This window comes from Sinocyclocheilus rhinocerous, unplaced genomic scaffold (assembly GCF_001515625.1).
Source record: "Sinocyclocheilus rhinocerous isolate Xijiao unplaced genomic scaffold, SAMN03320098_v1.1 scaffold597, whole genome shotgun sequence".
Taxonomy (NCBI): Eukaryota; Metazoa; Chordata; class Actinopteri; order Cypriniformes; family Cyprinidae; genus Sinocyclocheilus; species Sinocyclocheilus rhinocerous.
In genome coordinates this window covers 440,601-467,617 of record NW_015649570.1, presented here as the reverse complement: position 1 = coordinate 467,617, position 27,017 = coordinate 440,601, and the positions used below count along the sequence as shown (strand labels likewise).

The window sequence follows — 27,017 nt, the reverse complement described above, 5'->3', positions numbered from 1 at the left end:
CTTCCATTAACATCCATTAAAATGCGTCCTCGTCTCTCTGCCAGTAATTAAATTGCTTCAAAAGAATGTTCAGTTTAACATTTACTCATTCTTATACTAAAAGTAATGTAGAAAAGAATTCGAGACATTACAAGGCAGCTGTAATCTGTCCCAGAATTTTCACAATCTCTCATTGTGTGTGTGTGTTTTCTCTAACCATGGAGAATCACTCTAGGGCAGTGGTTCTCAACCGGGGGCCCACTAGGGAGCCTCAGAAACACAAAACACGAACTGAACCAGTGTATTCATTCCTATAAAGCCATTCATACCAGGCACAAGTATTTTCTTGAAGCGACCCTGTTTTTATTCAGACAGTGTGTCCACTCCAGTAAGTTATCATTTTTGTGTCATATGTCCAGCACTGCTGCAGTTTCTGGTGGTGTTAGTGCACTGAATTCAGCATTAAAGACTTGAAGTTGCCATTGCCTTTGTACTCCACACATATGAGCAGAAACCCAAAAATGACTTTAAATAAAACATTTGCATTTCATGAATGTGTTGAAGTACATCAGTGCGAGTTGTTTGCATAAAGCTATTTCAGTCATGCAAGACCAACTTGTATCTGTTTGAATGGGGAAATAACAATTATAAAAAACTGCTTGCCAAACTCACATTTCAATAACATATTTCAAATCAGCTATAAAATAAGTTATGAGCTGCTGTCTCATAAATGGTGTTTCATATGGTCAAATAATGTTAAAAAGATATATTTCAGGACAGTTCAGCCAATTGTATTGGCTGTGTGTTTTCTAACCTTGGAGAATCGCTCTAGGGCAGTGGTTCTCAACCAGGGGCCCCAGGGGCTTTAAAGTAAGATAAAACAACTAAAAATCAAGATGAAAACTGGCATAAAATAGTGTTTTTCTTTCTTCTCCTTCCTTTTTTAAACTCTAGGTAGAAAATGTGGAGAAATTGCCATATTTCTCAGTTAAAAATTAATAAAAAATTTTTTTTAATCCGTATCCTATAAATCAGAAAGTGAAGTCAAATTTTTTTTTTATCTTTCTGCAACTTCTCTCCCTTTTTTTTTTTTTTTGTGAAAGGGCCTTCAAAAGAATGTTCACTGGAGAGAAGCCGCACACATGTGATCAGTGCGGGAAGAGTTTCACGTGCAAAGAAGACCTTAAGAAACACATGAAAATCCACACTGGAGAGAAGCCGCACACATGTGATCAGTGCGGGAAGAGTTTCACGTGCAAAGAAGACCTTAAGAAACACATGAAAATCCACACTGGAGAGAAGCCGCACACATGTGATCAGTGCGGGAAGAGTTTCACGTGCAAAGAAGACCTTAAGAAACACATGAAAATCCACACTGGAGAGAAGCCGCACACATGTGATCAGTGCGGGAAGAGTTTCACGTGCAAAGAAGACCTTAAGAAACACATGAAAACCCACACTGGAGAGAAGCCGCACACATGTGATCAGTGTGAGAAGAGTTTCACGTGCAAAGAAGACCTTAAGAAACACATGAAAACCCACACTGGAGAGAAGCCGCACACATGTGATCTGTGCGGGAAGAGTTTTTCACAAAAAGCACACCTTAAGGAGCACATGAAAATCCACACTGGAGAGAAGCCGTACACATGTGATAAGTGTGGGAAGAGTTTCCCACGAAAAGACAGCGCTCTGAGACACATGAAAATCCACACTGGAGAGACGTCGTACACATGTGATCAATGTGGGAAGAGTTTTAACGTCAAAAGAAGCCTTTTATCACACATGAAAATCCACAAAGGAGTGAAGCTGCATGCATGTGATCAGTGTGGGGAGAGATTCAGATGCAAATTACAACTTAGGCAACACATGACGATCCACACTGAATACAGGCTGCACACATGTGATAAATGCGGGAAGGGTTTCACGCGCAAAGAACACCTTCAAAGACACATGATCATCCACACTGGAGAGAAGCCGTATACTTGTGATCAGTGCGGGAAGAGTTTCGCACTAAAGCAGTCCGTTAAAAGCCACATGTTGGTTCACACTGAAGAAAAGCCGCACACATGTGATCAGTGTGGGAAGGGTTTTTCAAGCAAAATAGGCCTTACGGTACACATGACTATCCACACTGGAGAGAAGCCACACGCATGTGATCAGTGCGGGAAGAGTTTTGCACTCAAACGATCCCTAAAAGAACACATGAAAATTCACACCGGAGAGAAGCCGCACACATGTGATCAATGCGGGACGAGTTTCACACAAAGATCACACCTTACCGTACACATGAAAATCCACACTGGAGAAAAGCCACACACGTGTGATGAATGTGGTATGAGTTTCACACATAGTTCCACTCTAAAAATACATCTACATACCCACTCTGAAAACAAACCGTTTTACTGTCATCAGTGCGGCAAAGGTTTTATTCTGAAATCAGCCCTGAAGAGCCACCAGAAAGTTCATGCTAAAGTCAGAAATTATTCGTGTCTTTTGTGTGAAAAGAGTTTTAGTCTGCTGAGTGTTTTTAAACTGCACCAGAAAAGACACAGCTCTGTAAAGTCTTTTATGTGCTTTGAGTGTGGGAAGTCCTTTTTTACAAATTCTGAACTGAAACAGCACCAGATGGTTCACACTGGGGAGAAACCTTACAAGTGTTCGCACTGTGACAAGAGATTCTCTCTGTTAGGAAACATGAAAACGCATGAGAGGATCCATACTGGAGCGAAGCCGTAAACACTGCCCAACAAGTGAGAAGAGTTTTAATCAATTAGCTTCTCTACGCAGTCATACAAAAAAAAAAAAAATCTATGCAATAGATTTAAGCTCTCTTCTGTATAAATCTGTCCTAACCAGCCACAGTTTGTGTAAGGATGAGGATCAACATCATTCACAGTGAACCATGTTCATCTTCATGCTCACCAGTTTCAAGTGTGAGCTTCATATAACCTCAAAGATGGAGTTCCTCCCAAAAGAAGTTTTATTCTTAAGTTTCACATATAATTTTCTCATGCATGACTCTTAGTTCATTTATTCTCTTTTATGAAAGAAAAAAGTAGTTTACAAAATGTTATAGTGCTAGCATATGTATTTTTTAACTTGTTTGTCATACTTGGAACATGTAGCTATTCTGCCACTTATGATATATTTACCATTTTCCAATGCAAGGTATAGCTACTATCAAGTAACTTTGCAACTGGTGACCGCTTCTCTTCTCTTCTTGTCTTGAGATGTTTTGGTTATCTTTTAAGTCTATAAAAGATAGAGATCTTTTTCATTCGTTTTTACTTTTACTTGTTTTTCTCTTTTTTTTTGTATTCGTTTTAATTACTCATTGATTAAACTCTTTTTATCTTAACTTTTTGTCCATTTGTATTGTTTGTTAATTCTATTTGCATCAAGAATAAACAACTTCATTTTAGTGAGGTGCACTTTGGATTGGGTTTCATCCAATGTACAGCACATGCCCACCAACTTCTCCAACTTCTGTTGCTATGATCAGATGCTTAACTGCCCTTTTGTCATTTCTGTTGTGTGTTTGTTGAGAGATTAACATGCAGCACATATTTACATACTCATCCAAACCCCAATCCCAGTAGCACTGGTAGCATCACAGTGTGTGCAGCTGTTTCTTTTTATCCCTGGACAAAAAAACAAAGAACTTAGCAGTGAGTATATTGGGGTCTTTGGTGCTGCCTGTTTGTAAATCGGGACAGCTGTATTACTATAGGCTATTAAAAGGACATCAACACAAAGTGCACTGTATAGGTCTATCAATCTCACTTCTATGGCAGAAACACCAAAATGTGTAAATATGTCCATAGTTTACGCCCATACGTCTTTTAGGAGTGTATAAATACATTTGCGTATGATAACTTATTTCCACAACTTTCTGTCATGCCTCATGAAATGGCATTTAGTCAATGTGCACTTGTACCATTGCAATCAAGCAATGATGTAATTTTTGTCACTCTCAACCAAGTGAATTTGAGACTAAACCATACTTTGAATCACGCACAAACATTTTTACATTTATAAAATAGTATATATGGATATAAGCGTATCAAAGAACATTTTGTATAAAACAAGATATAAAAAGAAATTTTAAAGCATAAATACAAGATTTGTCTGATACAATTAATTAAATGCTGAAAAAAATCAAAACCTTTTTAATTGCATTTATTATTTCATCTAATATAAACATAAAAAAGAGCATTAACATTGCAAGAATAAGAGTTTATGGACCAAAATATATGAAATAAATATGAAAACAAGTCATATATATATATCTATGTGTGTGTGTGTGTGTGTGTATGCATGTATATTATAGCTTTAGTCATATATAAATTATAGCTCAAAGAGCCCATATTCTATTCCAGTATTTCCCAGCAACATTATTAATATTAACTCTACTATACTTTTATCTGTAAAAAATAAAAATGCATGAAATGCACATAAATTGATTTTGAAGTTTGACATTACTGTCTGACGTTGTTGCTTTTAATTTTTATTGTGAAAAGTAGTTTTTTTGACATCTTTAGAGTCCGTCCATTAGAAACAGTGGTCAATAGAACAGAACAGAATAGAATATTTTATACTGTAGACTACCCCAGTACAGTAGATGGCAGTATGAACCTATTTTGTTGCCAATGAGCACACAGAAGAATAACGCCAGAAAAGCATTGCGACAGGTTGTGAGTTGTGTGACCCTTGAATCTTGCATTGTTTTGTTTTTTTGTGCAGTGTAATTTTCTGCCAAAATTGTCTTAATAAAATTATGAAAATATTATTATTAAAAGACTCTTAGCATTCTTAGCAAAATTCTATAATTTTTTTAGAACGCTTTGTTGATGTCTGAATTGTCAAGTTCGCCTTGCTCACATCTGCATTGATCCCAGTGTATGAGAGTCATGGCAGAGCGAGGAGCTCATTTAACAACAGCAGCTCCAGCTGAAGACAGACCGTCCATATTCGAGATTTTAGCTCAGGACTCTTTGATGAGTGCTGTTAAACCTGCATTACTTCATGCTGTGAAGGTATGCTTACGCATTTACTGCATTTGCTACCAATGTACAATAGATGACATTATGGTATAAGATTAATCTTGCCTCTAAACATGTCTTTGCCTCGTGCTGTAATGAAGTGAAGCCCAAGAACTTGGGCTGTGTGCTTAATACAATACTAGCAGTGCACTGTAAGCAGGTGTTCTGTGGCCAAATTCGGCTCATATGCATGGAATAACTTAGGACCCACAGTATTTGCACAATTACACAATGTAGTGAGTTCAACTTGACCTTTCATCACCAGTGTGAAGAATAAACCAGGCTGAATTGGACTGCCTGAAGCTATTTACTCAAAACTGTATTCAAAAACACAAAATAAACAAATTTGTAAGCATAGACCTTGGATTTCAAACTTTTTGATGCCACAGACCCACAAATATGATCTTCGTCATGTGACGGATCCACATGATAAAACGTAAAAGACATCTGTAGAGTTTCTTGTATAAAGATACAATTTAATTTGTGAAAAATTCATATTATAGATATGTCTAAAATATATTTGGGAAAATATTTAGTTTATATTCAATTACATTTTACATAATTTTTCTACTTAATGTAGTCCTGTACTGTTGTACATTATGTATTTTAATTTGTGAAAAATTCATATTATAGATATGTCTAAAATATATTTTGGAAAATATTTAGTTTATATTAAATTACATTTTACATAATTTTTCTACTTAATGTAGTCCTGTACTGTTGTACATTATGTATTTATTTACTTCATCTAGTTTTTTTTTTTTAATAATTTGTAATTATTTGAATCTTATTTTTATTATTTATTTTTACATTTCTTTTTTTCTCTAAACTGTTCCATGGACCCCCTAGCCTGCAAACATACTTCTATTGTTTTATATATTTAAAAAATAGTTATAAAAATAGTAATAAAATAAACTTTACAGTATTTACTGGCATTGAATACTCCTGATGTGTAGACCCTGCCTTTGTCCACAGATCCTTGCTACGTCGAATCCCGCTCGCTATGGATTTCTTTGGCAGAGGTTTGATGAGATTTATGCTATCCTGGACGTGTTATTGCAGCATCATTTCCTTTCCCACACCAGCGCCTCATTTTCGGAGAATTTCTACGGTCTGAAGCGTGTAGGAGAAGACAGCACACGTGCAGCTCATCTGGGACTCCGGCGCAGACAGCACTGGCACTCTTTGTTCCTACTGGCCCTCCTTCCTTACCTACACACCAAACTGGAAAAAGTCCTGGCTCGACAGAGAGATGAGGACGATTTCTCCATCCGCTTGCCGCAGTCCGTCATGCAGAAGTTGTACAGGGCTTTTTTGGCTGCGTACCCCTTTGTGTGCATGGCCTGGGATGGCTGGGTCTTTTGCCATCAGCTTTTGTATGTTTTCGGCAAAACACAGACACATTCTCCGCTTCTGTGGCTGGCAGGGGTTAAACTCTCATATCTCACAGCTAATGACATACACAGCCAAGATCTCAAGCCATCAGGCCCGGCACTGAGCCCCAGTCAAAGGTGGGTTATTTAGAGTCTATACTAAATTATTTTCTTGAGGTTTACCAAAATATAAAGATGTTTAATTAAAGCAAAAATCTCTTGTGTTTTCAGCTTTGGAGAGAAATTTCAGCGTCTGGTCTCTACGGCAGTTGGTGGTTTGGCTGTGTCTCTTTCAACCAGCCTCTCGATTGGAGTGTTTTTCCTGCAGTTCCTGGAGTGGTGGTATTCATCCGAGAACCAGAGCACCGTTAAATCCTTGACCTCCCTCCCAACCCCTCCGCCGCCTCTCCACCTGCACAGCCAGGAGACTTCAAACACACACATCAAAGTCTGCCCGCTCTGCAGGAAAGTGCGCAGCAATGACACTGCGCTTGCCACTTCAGGCTATGTGTTTTGTTATAAGTGTATATATGTGTACGTTAAAGCCAATCACAGGTGTCCCCTCACTGGCTACCCTTCAGGACTGCAGCACCTCATTAAAATATACACACCTGATGGATAGACAGGTCAAATCTGTTTAATTTGGTTTCCAAGATGCATTATTAATGTGGATCTGTCTGATTTTACATAATTATTGCACATTGTTCAGGTGAACAACAGGTTTAGTGTTAATTGTTATTCTAAGGAATGTTAAAAAGCTTTTAAGTTAATAAATTAGTGTAATTAAATGATATATAATAATGGACTATTATTTTATGAAATGTGTAAATATTACATTTGTACAGATATCATCATTGCCGACTCTTATTCAAGAGTCACTAGAGAACAGGGGCGTTTCCTCCGAGTAGGCAAGGGAGGTAGTGTCTCCTCAAAATTGTCTCCCCAAAAAATTTGTAGTACAAAAATAAAACAACGCCAATATTACAAAATATAACATAAAAAAAAATTATAAATCACTCGTTTTTCTAAAAGAAACTTTGTCCAACCACGACACCAGCAGGTAAAATTGCAGCAGGAGTCCGAGTTTCTCTCGCCTCCCCTGAGCCCATTGAGTTTTAACAGACCACCTAAAGCGTGCGGTGAGTTTGGTGGGGGGTAATTGAGAATGAATGGGGGAAAATCACGCGAGAGGAGGCAATGCCTCCATCGTGATATGATTGGGTATGACTGGTTATGTTCGGCTGTGATGGGTTCATGCGATAAATCCCGCCTCTTGTGTTCATGTGCGTTCCGCGTTCGCGAATCAGTCTGAATGAACAATATAATGGCATTAATGGGAAGACTCATTAAAAAAAAAAAAAGTAAACAACACACACTTATATAAAATCACTTTGTTACATCAAAATAAGACTTAAATGGCCTGAAAACATGATCTGTGGGAGTTTTTATTGAGTAATCAGCTTGGTGAAATTTAAAGTAAATCTATAGGCATAGATCTCTGCCACAATTCTGTGCGTGAAAGATCATATTTTGAGAGCACAAAAGTGCATTTTGCACACGCACGATCTGAGTTTTGTGGAGAAAATGTTCGTTTCGCAAAGAAAAAGTATTTCGAGCGCACGAAAATCTAAATATTTTGTTTAAATTGTTACTGCCTTGAGTTATTATTTTGGAATAAATGTAAAATGCTTAAAAACACTAACTTGATGAGATTCATACTTGGCTTAAATAAACAGAATATTGATTACATTGTTAATGTAAAAATATAAAATAGATTTTTTCCCCTCTGGTAGTGTAAGTAATGTTTATTTAACCAAGAACATGTGACTGGGACAGGAATTTACATTTGATAAAAAAAAATTTTAAAAAAAGGACTTTGCCTCCTCATTTCAGAACACCACCGCACACCACTGCTAGAGAAGCCTGTCATTCTCACCAGAACAGGGTTTCTGCGGGCCAAAAAAGGTTGTAATTCGCCCTGCCACAAATTAAACTCTTAAGTTGATGCAGAAAGTCTTAAATCCATAAAGTCATGGCATTAAATGGTGCATGTGCTGCAAAAAATACATATTTGTCTCCAGTACAAGTGATTTGTGCAGTAATCTGATTGATTCTGATGTTGTGATTCAGAGCAGCAGTAGATGTTAGTGAAGCATCAGGACCGAAGCTCTGGATCAGCTGAGGGAAGGGCTTGCTTTCTTTGCTCATATAATTTGCTTTATAATTGCACTCTTGTCTAACTCAAACTTCCAAGGAAAATCTACATCAAATAAAGACTGAAAGAGTTGTCGGAAGCTTATGGTGCGTTCACACCTTATCATAATTTCCGATTACGAGATAGCAAATTGTAAACAGTGTTCATATCCTCCTCGTAGAACTCGTAATTACAACTTGTGAACTGGGAATTTTCTGAGAGCTATAACTTGTACCACCTGACCACCTCAGATTCATAAGGCGCAATGTTTAGGCATTGATAGTGTGATAGTTCTGAGTCCAAGGGTGTGAACAACTCCAAGTAGAGCGTCACATGTCGTCATCTCGAAATTACAGTAATTACGACATGGCGTGAATGCAGCATTAGTTATTGTGATGTTGACATCATGTGACTGTGGTGTAGTTTGTTTATAGCCTACATTAAGATTTTTACCTCTGGTGATTGTTTAGGCTTCAAAATTAAATAAATAAAAGCGTTCATTTGCGAAGATTGTGATGAGAGAGCTGCTTTTCTGCAATAAACCATAAGACAATGGAAAAAAACCCTGTTAGGTTTTTGTCAAGGGAACCAGAGTAATGCTAACTTCTGGGTTGGCCTCATAGACTGTATAAAAACATGGACATACAGGTGCATCTCAATAAATTAGAATGTCGTGGAAAAGTTCATTTATTTCAGTAATTCAACTCAAATTGTGAAACTCGTGTATTAAATAAATTCAATGCACACAGACTGAAGTAGTTTAAGTCTTTGGTTCTTTTAATTGTGATGATTTTGGCTCACATTTAACAAAAACCCACCAATTCACTATCTCAACAAATTAGAACATGGTGACATGCCAATCAGCTAATCAACTCAAAACACCTGCAAAAGTTTCCTGAGCCTTCAAAATGGTCTCTCAGTTTGGCTCACTAGGCTACACAATCTACTGAAATAAATGAACTTTTCCACGACATTCTAATTTATTGAGATGCACCTGTAGTGTCCGTGACGTCACCCGTAGGTTTCTGAAGAGCGTTTTTGAAGCTCAAAGTGGGCGGAGCCGGCCGTCACCATCTTGGCAGCGCGTCACTTCCGGATAATCGAAAAAATGGGTAAAGAGGCAGGAGCTGGTTGTCTACCAGGCTGTAAACATTTTTTTTCTGCTGTGAAGTTGGGCATTTTAACATGGGGAGTTTATGGGACTGACTCCCTTTTGGAGCCAGCCTCTAGCGGCCAGTAGATGAATTGCAGTTTTAGTCACTTCCGTGTTGGTTTCACGAGAGAGACCGGAAGGTTGCCGCTTGGTTGGCCTACAAAAATACATCATCACTGTAGTGTTCTATATACCCTCATAATTTTCAAGGGAAGCCAAAAAGCTCAAATAGCTGATTCAGGTGTATTTGAATTAAGCAGATAATGGGGTTCGGACATCCCATGCAGGTATGAGGTCAAGCATATTCAGTAGAGCACAACAGTGATCAGTGAGCTGAACCAAATTAAAATAAGCTCCAAGATCAATCACATATGTTGTTTTGAAGCAAATATCAAGTCTGTGTAGCTTCAGAACTCATGATGGGTCAGTCTTGTTTTCTCTATGAATATTTTTAAAGACTTCTAGAACTTTTGGGCTCTCGTGCTATGAAAAATGTGCAGATTTTACTCCCCCCTCCCCTTGTCGATAGAATTTACGCTTTGTGAATTTAATTTAAACTCGGTCATCATTTACACTGTTTTCAGTTGTTTCTAAAAGTAAAGTGGCAACAGTGTTGTGCTCAGGGGCCCAGGACATTAAGCACTCTGTGTTGAGTCTACAAGAGTGTTTAAACCAGCGTGTTCACAGAACTGGTAGATTGATATTCTTAGTCTAAATATAGGGCCAAGGAATTTCCCCAGACCCATGAGACCCTGTGTTACCACTCCCTGAAAACTTACTGAAATACATTTATTATAGAATGTGCCACTTGTTAAGACAATCAGGACATTAAAGTTCAGAGTTGCAAACAATCCTTGGTTCCTACCTTTGTAGTAGCAGTAATGCAAACTGGGTCTCTGCTCAAACTCATCAAACATGAGATGCTTGCAGCTCAGAGAGAAGATTAAACTTGGTCAATCAGATCTTGGTCAATGATGCCAAAGGGCAGCAATACCAAGTCAGTTATGTTCTTTCAATCATCATCGCTGCAGGAATCTTTGCATGGTCATTTTCAACAATTAAGCAGAATCACTTATCATTAAAACATCTACTAAAGTTTGAATAACTGAAAAACTCTTTAACCAAAACCTGAATGTGGTAGTAGGACCTGCCATCAAGGAACATCTCAAATCAATCTTTTCACTACATCCAGTTGACAAAGATGTCATAATCTGGTTAGTTTCCAAAGACTGAAGTAGCCTTTGCTTGGTTTATTTATAAATCCTAACTTTATAAATCCTAACTTAAAATAAATCCTTCCCTCAAACACATGCTTGTTTCAAAACAAAAAATAGCCACAAATCAATAAATACTTGCTCGGTTATGCATAATGTGCATCTGAAGTTGTTCTAACACTCCAGACATCCTGGAACCCTGCCTGACGCTGGTTTTTATTACTATCTTCATGCAAAACCACTGTTTGGCAAGTCATTTACTAATTAGGTAACTAAACTCCCTTTGCCTTTCAACCTTTATATAGTTTGTCTAGAGGCCTCTTCTGCACACCTGTTCACACTTCATCATCATTAGCCTGTGGTGCAACAGCTTCACCTGAATTAATTAAATGAGTCAAAAAAGATTCTGTGGTAGGTATACTAGTGCATTCGTTACTTTGAAGAAGCTAAGAATGTCTCATTGTGGGAAACATTTGGCAATGAGAATTATCTTGTTGCATATAGAAAATTTGTAAACAATGCACAGTATACAACATACAATGTAATGCAGCAATATGCTATTCCAAATACATATATTTCTAGAATACCTTTCACCATTAAAAGTTGTGATGCGACGAAGCGGAGTCCAGCCCGGGGTCGTCACATGTGGTTGCCGCAAGCCTGCCGGCCGCTCCTTCGTCGAATCCGCCAGCCGCGCCGTTCTCAAGCCCGCCGCCTCTACTCACTCTAGCCCTCCGGCCGTTCCTCACTCTAGGCCACTGTGTGTAACGCTGTTTCATTGTGAAAGCGAAACTACTTTGTTTGGCCTTCCAAAAATGGACACGACTACAAATCAGTGGTTAAGTTGTATTTACAACACTGTTCCAGAACAGTTCAACCCAAATATTCCGCTTTTCAGACTGATGAGCTTTGTAAAAATCGACGCGTTTTAGAAAGGCGGGGCATAGAGGAGAAACAATAATGTACAGTATGTGGAAAATAATGTGTTTTTTGAACCTTAAACCGCATAAACACATTTCATTACACCAAATACACAAAATAATGTTCTTTTTAGCAACGTCATATGACCCCTTTCTTTTTGAAGAAGGTATATTAGGCATTTAGTGTTTTATGCATTATAACTAGACACATATTGCTTTAATCTAATTTACAATGCCATTCTCAGCCAGCCTGTCGCCTTATCGACTGCAGCCTCAGTTCATGTGTGCCTGCCAGTCACAGCTGTGAAACCTGACCATTCACATGCTTCCCAGGAACAACAGATACTGACCAGGATCAGTCTTATGCACTGATATGAATCTCACACAAACTTGTCCAGCCATATTTATTTAATTTTAATAATTTATAATTTATGCATTTAGCAGACGCTTTTATCCAAAGCGACTTACAGTGCATTCAGGCTATACATATTTCACCCCAAAACTAAAATAAAAGGCATTATATTTTGCATGAAAAGAAAATGAATCCAATTTCTGTACCATTGTAACATTAAGGGAATTAAGCACATTTATCAAATGATTATTATAATTTACATTTTTCGTACTGTAATACGGTATAAATTTTTTTTTTAAACATTAAGGACAGTACAACAAAATACTACATTGATGTATAAATACTTAGCAATTTTAATAAGATATCGTAATGGAAATTAGATTTGAGTTATATAACCCAGGCATTTTCACCCTCTTAGGTCATCTGCTGATTGAGAACTTCGTTCATTGTAACAAGACAATATGAAAGTCACAAGGAAAGCAGCAGTCTTTTCTTGAACAGTTCACCGAGGCATGTCAAATTTTCATTGGACACAGAAATGGTAAAGTTTTAGTAAGAAACAAAACAGGTTGTGTTTATTTGACATAAACTAACATACAAGTACAGATAAGAGTGTGAAAGGACTTGCTCAACAAAATGTTTTGATAATAGTCGGCTACATGTTCTGGACACGTTTCACACTAGATATGCGTTTATATATTGACAGTATGGCACAATGCAACAGAAGTATCAAAAATGATACTAGAAGTATTTTCCCACACACACAAAAAGCATAGTGCTTTTTAAAGCCCCCATAAGCAGAGTACACAACTTTGGTCAAGTGTGTTTGTGTTTGAGCATTCACACTGCAAGTGCAACTGTATAAAGAGTGGTGCTTCACTATGCCTTATTACAGAGTCAACTCATGAACTTACTATTGAATTAAATTAATGCTTAAGGCATGAAATGAAGCAACAAACTATAACTCTGCGTTCTGAAAGACCTACAGCAGATGAAATCTGTCTGCATACTCTAAAAACAAACCGGACACATCATTTCCATGACCTAATACTACAAGTGCACTTTTGTCAGTTTAGTTTTTTTAAGGCAGGCAGAAATTGGTCTGACTTCTTTTCCCCCTGGAATGTTTTCCTCAAATTGACTTGTTACATAAATACCAGACGGTATTTTGAGCGTGACGATATGACTGCCAACTCAGTTCACATTAAACAATTTCAGCTCAGCAAAGCATTTTGTCTTTCTCAAGTATTTTTATAACTAACTGTGCCCATTAAAAGTAATTTGTTGGCGCAAATCATCATTGACTTTATTGACATGACAATGTAAACTTCTAGTAGCCCACAAGAATAACATTCAATAGGCCTTGTCTGAAAAATGGACAAAAACAAGTGACAGTGCATTAAATTACACATGCAAAACCTTCAATGAAATACAAGCGCGCAGTGAGTCTGGCTAAAGCGTCTAGATTTCACACCCAAGCTAAAAATACTGCACTACATATAGGCCTAGTACGAGCGATACGTCTGTAACTGCTTTAAAATGAATCCTTTTTTGGGACGACAATTCTGCAGGCTGAGAGATTACAGTAGTATAGATTCACTATTAAACACAGACAAACTACTGTATATGTGGTGCATCGCAGTTTTTTTTTGTTTTTGTTTACTTAAAGGGAAATGAACATTCAGTCTTCATGTACTCACCCTCACTTGAACCGTTATCACTTTCTTACTTCTGCTAAACAGTGACTGATGTGCCCATACAGTGAAAATCAACAAAGTCCATTGCTGTTTTGAACACCACTGGCGCTCACTGTATGGACAAAAGCAATTCAAAATATCTTCTTTTGTGCTGAAGAAAGCAAGTCTTGCAGGTCTGGAACGACATGAGGGTGAGTAAATGATAATATAATATTCAATTTTTGGGTGAACTATCACTTTAAACTGAAGCTCAAACAGACACGTATATTATAAGAGCTGGAAATTGCAGTTAAAGATACTCTGGCAGCTCTGATTCATAATGGATCCAAGACCAACTCATTTGGTCTCATTATCTGTGGCACACTTATCGATCCAGGATGGCACCGCAAAAGGAAGAGAAACCAGCAAATGATATTAAAGCAAGCCACTCCATGACATCCATTTTTGTGTATTTAGAAACATGGAAAGAGAAAATTGCACTTAAAAACACATCCAAATGACCTACAGCCTAAAGAAATACAAAATAAATAGCCCTTGCGGTTGAAATTTTGTAAACGTGCGCCTTTTTTGCTGTAAAGCCTCCTCAATTTCTATAAGAGTAATCCTTCCACCAGGAAACAAGGCATTTCCTCTCAGAATAAAACAGAAAATAAGCCCAAAAGACTCAAGAAGGAGTTTTAATGTGCTTGAAAGCTTGAAGAGTATCCCTGGATCTCACACCGCCTGCAGGCCTCGCTCATGGCCGTCCAGCTGCACCTTGATTTTGTGCAGTTCCTCGATCTCCTGATGGTGCCGCTCTGTTTTGTGTCGCACTAGCGAGCGGTAGAAGTGAATGGTGAACACCACAAAGATCAATCCGACCGGCACCATGATGATGGTGGAGGCCAAGGCCGCCTGCCAGCCGCTGTGGCCGGGCTGAACCGTAGACGAGCTGCTGTTCTGCTTGAGGGCTGACGCGGATTGCGCCCCAGAGTCAACCGGCAAGAACTTTATCCAGCAGAGGAGCACCACCTCTGCCAGGAACAAAAGGATCCCCAGAGCGGTGGAAAAGCCCCAGGCCAGCTCAATATAGAGGTGCATCCTCTCGTGGGGAGACTCAGAGACAGAGTTGAGATTGTGGATGTTGCTGACGGCTTCCACATTGGGCAGGATGCAGGTGCTGATGAGGAGGGCGAACAGGTGGACGGCCACCAGCACTGTAGTACATACGCTAAAGGCAATGAGCAGGAACCGTGGGTAGTTATACTGCATCTCCAGCTGCACCTCCACCATGGCCACCTGGTCACAACCACATTATAAACAATAATGAATTTAACTGGTAATATTTCATGTGAACCAAATGGGGTAAACTAACAGTGGGGTTCCTGAAGTAAAAATCCCATTCATTTTGTCCACAGAGAAATAAAAATGTTTTATGACAATGTAAAAAGGTAGATCTACCTTGAGCTCTGAAGTTGTTGAAGGATGATAAATATTTACATTTTTTTCATAAACACAATAAAAATGTTTTATGACAATGTAAAAAGGTAGATCTACCTTGAGCTCTGAAGTTGTTGGAAGGATGATAAATACTTACATTTTTTTCATAAACACATTTTTTTTTAAATAAACAATTTTATTCAGCAAGGATTGATTAAACTGATCAAAAGTGAAAGTAAAAACTGTTACAAAAGGTTTCTATTTTCAAATATATAATAACAAAAATAAAAGTTGTTCTTTTAAACGTTCTATTCATCAAAGAATCCTGAAAAAAAGTATCATGGTTTCCAAAAAAATGAAGCAGCACTTCAGTTTTCAAAATTCATAATAATAGGAAATGCTTTTTGAGCCAATCAGCATATTAGAATGATTTCTGAAGGATCATGTGACACTGAAGACTGGAGTAATGATGCTGAAAATTCAGCTTTGACATCAGGAATAAATTACATTTTATTTCACAATATTACTTTCACTATGTCTAATCAAATAAATCAAATAAATGCAGACTTGGTGAACATAAGAGACTTCAAAAACATTTTTAAAAAGTCAGTGTCATTTTTAAAATAAATAAATAAATCGTTTATTTGCACCATTCCCAACAAAAACTACTACACTACCCATAACCCCCAATAAAAATCCACCAATTAGAGATGTTGTTGTTACAATGGAAATTGAACTCAACAGCTACTGCCCACTCCCATGAATCACTGCAAACAATGCAGTGTCGGCCTACACTCTTGTTTATGTCTGAATAATGTGCGATAAACTAAAAATAAATGGTTTTATACTTCAGTATATAACCATAAATCACTTATACTGATTCTGTTGAGTCCTATAATAAAAGTGATAAAATTATTATAATTCAATTAGCTCCAGTCTTTTGTTTGCTTCAAATCAAAGTTTGTTATGTTACGACTCATCTCAGAGTGGGTTGCTTTCATAACCCTTTACTGAAGAATGTTTGAAATCCCTACGGAGAACATGAATGTGAAAAATACTTCCGGTCAAGTCAAGTGGGTGGTCACTGTTATCTCGGCCAAAAGTGGTTAGCAATACAAAGTTGCACCGGACAATGATTCAAGACAATCTTATCTCCAAGCCATCTGATGCTACTAAGAATTTCAACAAGCCACACCCTTTGTTTGACCTATAGCAACTGTTTCCTGATACATTCACTGAAATATAATCCACAAAAGTGTGTGGCCAAGAGTCACATACATTTGTCAGCTCACACTTATCACAGAATGTAATATACTCACCATGGCAAAGCCAGACAGCAGGGCTGAGGTTCGGCTGGAGGCTTTGAGCTTGGCCCTGCTGAGGTAGAGTTTCCTCCATGAGAGAGCCTGGACCGAGTGGTGGTTAGAGGTGACCAACTCCAGATAGCTGCGGCGAACCCAGTCCCTGTAGTCCATCCCGCCACCATCCTGCAGCCGGTCTGAGCCCCCGAGCGTGGGGGAGCCCATCGGCACATTGAGCTCACTGCTCATAGTAACTGTGTTTGCAAACATAATATCATATAATATTCACTTTTTTCTTTAACATAAGTGCGGTGCAGCCTTTTGTGACTCGAATGTGTGAGGCTTCCAGTGTCAGTCACTTCTAGTTATTTTAGTTGTACAAAAACGGTGTTATGCTGCTTGATATTGCAAAGTGGTATTTGTTATCATATTATATTAATGTATTATCCCAATGATAAACATACTGCATTGTAGTGCATATAGTTTTACAGCTTACTGCACTTTGTTAGTTAACTAGAGCGGTTAATGAATTGTAAGTCTCACACACACTCACAAAAAATAGTTTATGTCTGCATTGAAATATAAGAATGTAAAAATAAGTACTCTTACATTTCACAATAAGTACCAAAAAGGGACCAGATAGAGTAGCGTGATGTTTTTATGTTTTTTGGATCTGTATATCATGATAATTCCATTGTATTATTTTTTAGAATCTTGTACGTACCATAGTATATGAATATATCAATGATTCAGTGGCATGGTATTACTATCTGTTACAGAAGATCTATACGTGATATAAAATGGTAGAAATTACTTTATAAATCTGAAACATACCTGATTGGCCTTGCCCTGCTTTAGGACTGGTTTTCATCACACATCTCTGGTTAAATAGAAAATTAATATGTTAAGTAATTAGAAATTACAACTAACAGTTAGAATTAATAAATGCTGAGAATTAACAAAGATAAATAGCATGTTAAAAATAGCATAACTGAAACTTAAATACTTAGTGCTCTACTTGTCTTGGACTCTATGGTGATGTACGCATTTACAATACACGGTCATTCTTCAAAATCATTATATAAACAAGAAATATATATATATATATATATATATATCAGATCATATAGTAGAGCCACAATACATTTCATATGCTTTCTACATTCCTACAACATACAACAGCGTATTATTAGTTATAAAGATGAATGTAGCTGCTGTGTGTTTGTTATTTAAATAGGCAGTAAATAAATGAGCGCCACATCAGACGCAAAACACATCCTCCGCCTGTGACCAAAATAAAACTGCATGGAAAAAAAGGGTTGTTAGTGAACAGCCGCTGTCTAAACAAATGCGTCTAAACAAGGTGTGTTTCTGTGAGGTCGTCTTATTAACTTGCAAATCGGAGCACAATGAACGCCAGGCCACAGATGTATTTTTCAGCACACACAACTTCCCTTCCTAACCACCAGCAGTGACTGAAGCACACAATAAGAAAGCATCGCCGATCACACATGCGCTGTACTGAAGTCCTCTTTGCGCTCGCATCCAACTCACCTTTGCTGCCAGTCTGTGTTCACATCCACATTACAGCCGACAGAAAGGGGATCTGGGAGAGAAATGGACGTTGACCGCTCTAGTCTTTTCCGCTCTGGCGATGTCCGATTCCTCAGCGAATCGTTCTTTTGAGTCGGATCTTTACAATGTATCGGTTGAACAAAACAGGTTCACGAAACTGAGTCTGCGCGTTTCTCGAGTCACCAGTTCACTGAACTGAGAACCGCCTCAAATATGACTCATAACTATAAACTCAAAGCCAAATATATATAATAAAATATCTACTACAATATAATAAAAAATCTACTGGAAATATGCCGATGATATAACTACATTTTTTCCCCAACCCATATAAAAAACAGTTTTAATGATGTAAATGAATTTAACTTAATGTAAATACAAATTATATTTAGGCTCTTATGACTTTTTGAGCTGAAGCTTGGCTGCAGGAACTAAAAGGGACACGTGAAATACCATTATTTAAAAAACTTAATAGAAAAAAAACATAATAAACAGCAAACGTGTTCATGTACATTACTTTATTTCAAAGTTTAGAGCATGTAATATGCCACTCAAGGATGTCGGGGACCATGTGAGGACGTAATTGCGTGCTGAGATCAAATAATCACTGAATCAGTTGTTTGAACCGGTTCTTTGAATAAAATCATTCGAAAGAACCGGTTCGCGGTTTTTAATCGGGCTTCTGTAGCTGTCACGTGGTCTCCCCTGTGGTCTCTGCATGCATCACGTGATCTGGCCGTCGCAATTTATGCTTTTAAATTAACTTTATTTTAGTTAAAGCATTTTTCCTGCCATTTTATGCCCTCTCTTTAAATTAATTCTATAAAGTCGGGGTTTTCCCCCAAAGGCATGTCAATCAACCCAATACGCAAAATGAGTGACAGGCAGAACGCGTCCTCTGATTGGCCAGTTTAATAGTGGGCCGGCCCCCTTACTCCTCCTTTTGCTGTTCACAGATGCTTTGTTCGAAATGCAATACTCTTACTATTTCTGCAGTATCCAGTATGTATACTGTACATAGTATGCAAACTTTCTATATGCATGGAATACCTACTATATTTGCCAGAATCTGCTAAATACACTCTGAAATCAGTACAGAAGCTGTTTAGAATGGCATACTACCATACAACTCCTACTATATTGCAGTATGCAATGAATCTGTACTGTATAAAGCGCTATAGCGATAAAGGTGACGTCATTTGACTTGATTCTATTATGTACTACAGATTGTTTCAAAGATATTAAATAATAATAATAATAATATTGCTGTAATATCATATATAAATAACATAAAATATGTAAATATCGAATGTTACAAATGGTTTCCATTTTCAAATAAATGCTGTTATTTTGTCCTTTTTATTCATCAAATAATCCTGAAAAAAGTATCACGGTTTTAAAAAATAATAAAATAAATACATAAAAAATTAAGCAGCACAATGGATTTCAACATTAGAATTTTTTTTGAGCAGCAAATCATAATATTAGAAGGATCCTGTGACACTGAAGACTAGAGTAATGATGGTGAAAATTCAGCTTTGCATCACAGGAATAAATTACATTTTAAAATTGATTTAAAAAATAGAAAAGTTATTTAAAATTGTAATATTTCACAATAATACTTTCACTATTTTTGATCGAATAAATCAAATAAATGCAGCCTGAATTTCCTGCAATCCTGAATAAAAATCCACCAATTAGAGATGTTGGAAATCTCATGGAAATTGAGCTCAATAACTACTGCCCACTCCCATGAATCACTGCAAATGATGCAGTTGGCCTACACGCTCTTGTTTTTTTTTTGGCGTTTTTGGCTTTTATTATAGGACAGCATTGTAGACAGGAAGTGAATTGGGAGTGGGGGGTTGGAATCGGGAAAGGTCCACAAGCCAGGATTTAAACTCGAGTGCAACTCGTAGCGGCTATTGGCGCCGACTACACGCTCTTGTTTATGACTGAATATTTTGGGATAAACTAAAAATAAATTAGTTTGTTGGTGCCAATAGCCTTGTGGGCAGCGCGCCGACATACAGCGCCCGTTGCGCTACGGGCGTCCCGTGTTTGAATCCCGACTCAAGGACCTTTCCCGATCCCGCCCCCCTTCTCTCTCTCCCACTTCGCTTCCTGTCAATTCTGATCTGTCCTGTCACAATAAAGGCAAAAGGATTAATTGTTTTATACTTCAGTCAATAACTATAAATCACTTACATAAAGATTCTATTGTATCCCATAATAAAATAGCTAGGATTATAATAATTGAACTACCTAAAGTCTTTTGTTTGCTTCAAATCAAGGTTTGTAATGTTACAATTCATCTCATAACTGGTTGGTTTCGTAACTCTTTACTGTAGAATGTTTGAAGTCCCTATGGAGAAAACGAATGTGAAAAATACTTCCGGTCAAGCGGGTGCTCACTGTTATGCTCTATCTTGGCCAAAAGTGGTTAGACACAAAGTTCCATCAGACAATGATTCAAGACAAACTTATCTCCAAACCATCTCATGCTTCTAAGAATTTAAAAACAGCCCACACCCTTTGTTTGAAGTTTAGCAACAGTTTCCTGATACACTCACTGAAATACAATCTACAAAAGAGTGTGGCCATGACAAGAGTCACATACATTTGATAGCTCACACTTATCACAGAGTGCCATATACTCACCATGGCAAAGCCAGACAGCAGGGCTGAGGTTCGGCTGGAGGCTTTGAGCTTGGCCCTGCTGAGGTAGAGTTTCCTCCATGAGAGAGCCTGGACCGAGTGGTGGTTAGAGGTGACCAACTCCAGATAGCTGCGGCGAACCCAGTCCCTGTAGTCCATCCCGCCACCATCCTGCAGCCGGTCTGAGCCCCCGAGCGTGGGGGAGCCCATCGGCACATTGAGCTCACTGCTCATAGTAACTGTGTTTGCAAACATAATATCATATAATATTCACTTTTTTCTTTAACATAAGTGCGGTGCAGCCTTTTGTGACTCGAATGTGTGAGGCTTCCAGTGTCAGTCACTTCTAGTTATTTTAGTTGTACAAAAACGGTGTTATGCTGCTTGATATTGCAAAGTGGTATTTGTTATCATATTATATTAATGTATTATCCCAATGATAAACATACTGCATTGTAGTGCATATAGTTTTACAGCTTACTGCACTTTGTTAGTTAACTAGAGCGGTTAATGAATTGTAAGTCTCACACACACTCACAAAAAATAGTTTATGTCTGCATTGAAATATAAGAATGTAAAAATAAGTACTCTTACATTTCACAATAAGTACCAAAAAGGGACCAGATAGAGTAGCGTGATGTTTTTATGTTTTTTGAATCTGTATATCATGATAATTCCATTGTATTATTTTTTAGAATCTTGTACGTACCATAGTATATGAATATATCAATGATTCAGTGGCATGGTATTACTATCTGTTACAGAAGATCTATACGTGATATAAAATGGTAGAAATTACTTTATAAATCTGAAACATACCTGATTGGCCTTGCCCTGCTTTAGGACTGGTTTTCATCACACATCTCTGGTTAAATAGAAAATTAATATGTTAAGTAATTAGAAATTACAACTAACAGTTAGAATTAATAAATGCTGAGAATTAACAAAGATAAATAGCATGTTAAAAATAGCATAACTGAAACTTAAATACTTAGTGCTCTACTTGTCTTGGACTCTATGGTGATGTACGCATTTACAATACACGGTCATTCTTCAAAATCATTATATAAACAAGAAATATATATATATATATATATATATATCAGATCATATAGTAGAGCCACAATACATTTCATATGCTTTCTACATTCCTACAACATACAACAGCGTATTATTAGTTATAAAGATGAATGTAGCTGCTGTGTGTTTGTTATTTAAATAGGCAGTAAATAAATGAGCGCCACATCAGACGCAAAACACATCCTCCGCCTGTGACCAAAATAAAACTGCATGGAAAAAAAGGGTTGTTAGTGAACAGCCGCTGTCTAAACAAATGCGTCTAAACAAGGTGTGTTTCTGTGAGGTCGTCTTATTAACTTGCAAATCGGAGCACAATGAACGCCAGGCCACAGATGTATTTTTCAGCACACACAACTTCCCTTCCTAACCACCAGCAGTGACTGAAGCACACAATAAGAAAGCATCGCCGATCACACATGCGCTGTACTGAAGTCCTCTTTGCGCTCGCATCCAACTCACCTTTGCTGCCAGTCTGTGTTCACATCCACATTACAGCCGACAGAAAGGGGATCTGGGAGAGAAATGGACGTTGACCGCTCTAGTCTTTTCCGCTCTGGCGATGTCCGATTCCTCAGCGAATCGTTCTTTTGAGTCGGATCTTTACAATGTATCGGTTGAACAAAACAGGTTCACGAAACTGAGTCTGCGCGTTTCTCGAGTCACCAGTTCACTGAACTGAGAACCGCCTCAAATATGACTCATAACTATAAACTCAAAGCCAAATATATATAATAAAATATCTACTACAATATAATAAAAAATCTACTGGAAATATGCCGATGATATAACTACATTTTTTCCCCAACCCATATAAAAAACAGTTTTAATGATGTAAATGAATTTAACTTAATGTAAATACAAATTATATTTAGGCTCTTATGACTTTTTGAGCTGAAGCTTGGCTGCAGGAACTAAAAGAGAAACGTGAAATACCATTATTTAAAAAACTTAATAGAAAAAAACATAATAAACAGCAAATGTGTTCATGTACATTACTTTATTTCAAAGTTTAGAGCATGTAATATGCCACTCAAGGATGTCGGGGACCATGTGAGGACGTAATTGCTTGCTGAGATCAAATAATCACTGAATCAGTTGTTTGAACCGGTTCTTTGAATAAAATCATTCGAAAGAACCGGTTCGCGGTTTTTAATCGGGCTTCTGTAGCTGTCACGTGGTCTCCCCTGTGGTCTCTGCATGCATCACGTGATCTGGCCGTCGCAATTTATGCTTTTAAATTAACTTTATTTTAGTTAAAGCATTTTTCCTGCCATTTTATGCCCTCTCTTTAAATTAATTCTATAAAGTCGGGGTTTTCCCCCAAAGGCATGTCAATCAACCCAATACGCAAAATGAGTGACAGGCAGAACGCGTCCTCTGATTGGCCAGTTTAATAGTGGGCCGGCCCCCTTACTCCTCCTTTTGCTGTTCACAGATGCTTTGTTCGAAATGCAATACTCTTACTATTTCTGCAGTATCCAGTATGTATACTGTACATAGTATGCAAACTTTCTATATGCATGGAATACCTACTATATTTGCCAGAATCTGCTAAATACACTCTGAAATCAGTACAGAAGCTGTTTAGAATGGCATACTACCATACAACTCCTACTATATTGCAGTATGCAATGAATCTGTACTGTATAAAGCGCTATAGCGATAAAGGTGACGTCATTTGACTTGATTCTATTATGTACTACAGATTGTTTCAAAGATATTAAATAATAATAATAATATTGCTGTAATATCATATATAAATAACATAAAATATGTAAATAAAGATATTTCAATTATGCAAACAAAATTCGAGTTCGAATTCCAATTTCGAATCCGCCTTTTGCCAAACTCGTTCGTCTCTTTTTCCCATCACATATCAGATCGTAAAGGCATTTATTTTCAATAAAAATAAGTGAATAATAATTCAGTGTTATTGGTATGGTTAGCGATTGGTGCAGGGAGGGCTTCATTGTCCCAATAAGGCGGCATCCATTTAATAATATTAATAAATATGACAATTTACACTCAATATGTCACTGCATACTGTTTTATAATGTACCACAGTACTTAAGTATAAATATCTGCCACCTAACTCCTATTTATAGCCTACTGCTAAAAAAAAATACTGGCAAAATGTCACAATATGAACAGCATATTAAATTAAAACCAACAGAGAAAGGAAGGAAATCAAGAAAAAAACACAAATGTTCTCATCCAAAATTTTATAATGCCCAAAAAGCTATGTGTATTTGGCATCTATGTAATGCAAACGGAACATCAAAAAGAAAAAAACAAAAAGATCCCATCCTTGATATCATTTTGAGTGCGTCATGCCACAATTTGGCCTTTTATATAAACAAAGGAAAATGTTAATATGTGCATGTTAGTCATTCTAAATGATCCAAAACCTACTGTACATCATTCATTACACTAACTCATCAGTATGTCCATATTGTTTAAAGTCAAAGTTAATACTCAGCTTCCACCAGTAGGGGGCAACAAATCTGCAGCTCTTGAGAAAAGATAATGAGCAGAAAACACAAGGAGGCTCCTTTTCTTGAAAGTCATTTCAAAAGGAGAGAAAAGAAAACACAGGCACAACATTACAAGACAGAATGTTACAGATTACTTTATGTATTGTGACCTCCAGCAGTTCAATTAGAAACTCAATAGAACTTTTGTCATTTGGGGAAAATTTCAAATTCAGGTAAACAAATCTCATGGTCTCTCAGTCTCAAACATGTTGGAATCCTTTTAGAAAATGAACTGAACAAAATCGATCAAGAGACCAAATGTGCAGGTGGGCAGAGTGTAAAAACATCCATTCAAATTTGAACATCTCTATAACATTGTTTGCTGGAGAAAACAAAACAAAACAAAACTATCATTTATATTTTAGCGCTGTGCTATAACCCCAAGAGCCTTTTTTAGCAAACCATTTCAAGCATGAAATCTACAACAAACTCTTAAACGCATATGGTTAATGTGAAATGTCAAAACTGTGATTTCTACTGACATCTGGACACTGACAACATTTTCAGAATGAGTCTTTTTCGTAAGGCAGTCGAACTCTATTCAGAGTTCATAGAAGATTTCTGCATTCACCGTTGGAGTGAACACTGCATCTCCAAAGAAAAGCAGGATATGGCTGTCTGGAGAGCATCTTCTGCAAGCGTCTGGAGTGTAAGGACTCGTCCCACTGGTGACGATGGACAGTAACACGCTGGATTTTAATCACGAAATCACTTTGCAATCTTAAGGCTGAGAGTTTGACAGAAATCACAGTGCACTACACAAACACAACGCAGTGCGAATGCCAAGCATGACACCCATAATCTGCAGAAAACGCAGTGATACTGATGCAGTGACAGGCAATATGAGTGAAAGGACAACTGTTTAACATCCTGGCTTTGGTTCCTCTTCGAGCCTTGAAATCTTCAACATGATGACTGACCCACAACTCTACAAATAGACCACGACATCAAACTCTGAAGCTCTCTCCTTTGCCATCAATGTGCCGAAGACGCAGGTAGACGTCTGTGCCGATGCCCTGCATCGACTGGATGGCCAAGGAACCTCCCAAGTATTCAGCGTACGCTCGGGACGTAGGCAGACCAAAGCCAAACCTGGAGGAGAAAACAAGTGGCATCACTGAGATGCTCTTCAATACCCTTAAACGGCACAACAGCGCATCCTAATGTATCACAATCCTCAAATAAACCTTCAACTGTGCCAAATAACTTAATAAACAACTCCAAGCAGGAAAACTAATTCTTTTCATTAGAAAAGGACTGCCAGTTGCCATCTGGTCTTCTGTAATTGTGAATTGAGACCGCTCATGGTGAGGAGTGCCGGCTTGACACTTTAGACTTACAGATCCAGATCAAACTGGTTCAATCTGGATCAAGTAGAGCAGACCACTTTAGCTACTATACTGATCTTGCAAGAATGCACAGAATCTTGCAAAGTCAGCTGCTGCATGTGGACAAGACATAAATATTTACTTCTGAAGAGGTGAAAAGCATGTTATAATTGGAAAAAAAAGAGACGTGATCCCAAGCAGTCCCTCAATAATTTACATAAAAACCCAACCTTTGCACTAATCGTTTGAAGCAGCTTTTAATTTGAGCTTGTGCACATTTTTCTATAGGTCTAGCTCTTCTTACCCATGCATGGGTCCGGACTGGGGGCCGCTGTTGGTTATGTTGTTGAAAAGGTTGCTCATGCGGGGATCCTGTGCGCTCTGTTCAGCTGTGCTGAAGTGGTAATCCATCACCTGGTCCAGAATGCTGTGAGGAATGCCACCGCCACGGTCTGAGATCCTGCAAAATGATACGAACACCACTCTGCTGTTTTAGGCCAATCAGTTTCATTTATTTGTGCAATGCATATACATTATTAGCAAAAATCGTTTTAAGCTTTGGCTCCTCAAACAATTTCTATGAAAATTATCATCTGATTCTCAACCAGTTTGAAAATCAGTCTGAATGGCCAAGTGGATGTGAATTCATTACAGAGTTAACTCACCCCCTCAAACATGTGAATTAAAATCAGCTTGAAATAATCTGCGATTGAGCATTTCAGGGTCCATTCAGTGTGGTTAAGTGAAAGGAGAACATTCGTGTCAGCCCCCATCATTTATACTTATTTAGTGTTTACCAAGGATTTGTTGACTAACGGTCTAAAGTGAAGGTGACTGCTGTTATTAAATAATTCCCAATCAAAATGTATTACTAACAAAAACATGTTTTTACTACTTCAGTGTTATCTATATTTTTGAAGCAAAGTCAAAATGAACAAACTTGATGAGACTTACATATATATTATTACATATACAGTGGGTATAGAAAAGAATCACACCATTTTAAAATAATCACATTTTGTTGCTTTGCAGACTGAAATGAAGACGGACACGGTTTTTGTTTTATCCAGCTGTATTTACTCATTAAACTTATAACATTCAAGTGAAAGCTATAACACCAACCTGTCAGAAAAAAATATAAAAATAACAACCCAGAATCACTGAGTTGGAAAAAGGATCACCCCCTTGTGTCAGTATT

The 27,017-nt window shown here is 37.6% G+C and overlaps 4 protein-coding genes and 1 pseudogene across 6 annotated transcripts in view; 2 read left to right on the top strand and 3 right to left on the bottom strand.

Annotated features, from left to right (window-relative positions):
• Positions 1-2,797, top strand: part of LOC107710732 (zinc finger protein 260-like) — a 5,613-nt pseudogene extending 2,816 nt beyond the window's left edge.
• A 1,800-nt stretch (positions 2,798-4,597) lies between these two features.
• On the top strand, positions 4,598-7,467 carry LOC107710733 (peroxisome assembly protein 12-like). 2 transcript variants are annotated; one of them, XM_016515570.1, is made up of 4 exons: positions 4,598-4,673; positions 4,818-5,015; positions 5,997-6,532; positions 6,626-7,467. In XM_016515570.1, the coding sequence occupies exons 2-4, from the start codon at positions 4,881-4,883 to the stop codon at positions 7,014-7,016; spliced, it is 1,062 nt and encodes a 353-aa protein (XP_016371056.1). In that variant the 5' UTR covers positions 4,598-4,673; positions 4,818-4,880; the 3' UTR covers positions 7,017-7,467. The 2 variants fall into 2 exon arrangements, with proteins under 2 accessions (XP_016371056.1, XP_016371055.1); XM_016515569.1 differs by lacking the exon at positions 4,598-4,673 and having other exon boundaries at positions 4,808-5,015.
• A 6,635-nt stretch (positions 7,468-14,102) lies between these two features.
• On the bottom strand, positions 14,103-18,311 carry LOC107710735 (protein orai-2-like). 2 transcript variants are annotated; one of them, XM_016515571.1, is made up of 4 exons: positions 18,199-18,311; positions 17,479-17,524; positions 16,663-16,898; positions 14,103-15,202 (listed from the first exon to the last, which is right to left on the bottom strand). In XM_016515571.1, exons 2-4 carry the CDS (start codon positions 17,513-17,515, stop codon positions 14,639-14,641), a joined length of 837 nt encoding a protein of 278 aa, XP_016371057.1. In that variant the 5' UTR covers positions 17,516-17,524; positions 18,199-18,311; the 3' UTR covers positions 14,103-14,638. The 2 variants fall into 2 exon arrangements, with proteins under 2 accessions (XP_016371057.1, XP_016371058.1); XM_016515572.1 differs by lacking the exon at positions 17,479-17,524.
• Positions 18,312-20,788: 2,477 nt separating this feature from the next.
• On the bottom strand, positions 20,789-22,545 carry LOC107710710 (protein orai-2-like). Its single transcript, XM_016515544.1, has 4 exons — positions 22,417-22,545; positions 21,697-21,742; positions 20,881-21,116; positions 20,789-20,803 (listed from the first exon to the last, which is right to left on the bottom strand). The coding sequence occupies exons 2-4, from the start codon at positions 21,731-21,733 to the stop codon at positions 20,789-20,791; spliced, it is 288 nt and encodes a 95-aa protein (XP_016371030.1). The 5' UTR covers positions 21,734-21,742; positions 22,417-22,545.
• A 1,630-nt stretch (positions 22,546-24,175) lies between these two features.
• Positions 24,176-27,017, bottom strand: part of bckdk (branched chain ketoacid dehydrogenase kinase) — a 22,881-nt gene continuing 20,039 nt past the window's right edge. Inside the window, exons 10-11 of the mRNA XM_016515568.1 lie at positions 26,124-26,279; positions 24,176-25,583 (exon numbers count right to left, since the gene is read on the bottom strand). Coding sequence (XP_016371054.1) covers positions 25,439-25,583; positions 26,124-26,279 — 301 coding nt within the window. The 3' untranslated portion in view covers positions 24,176-25,438. The remainder of the gene's footprint in view (positions 25,584-26,123; positions 26,280-27,017) is intronic.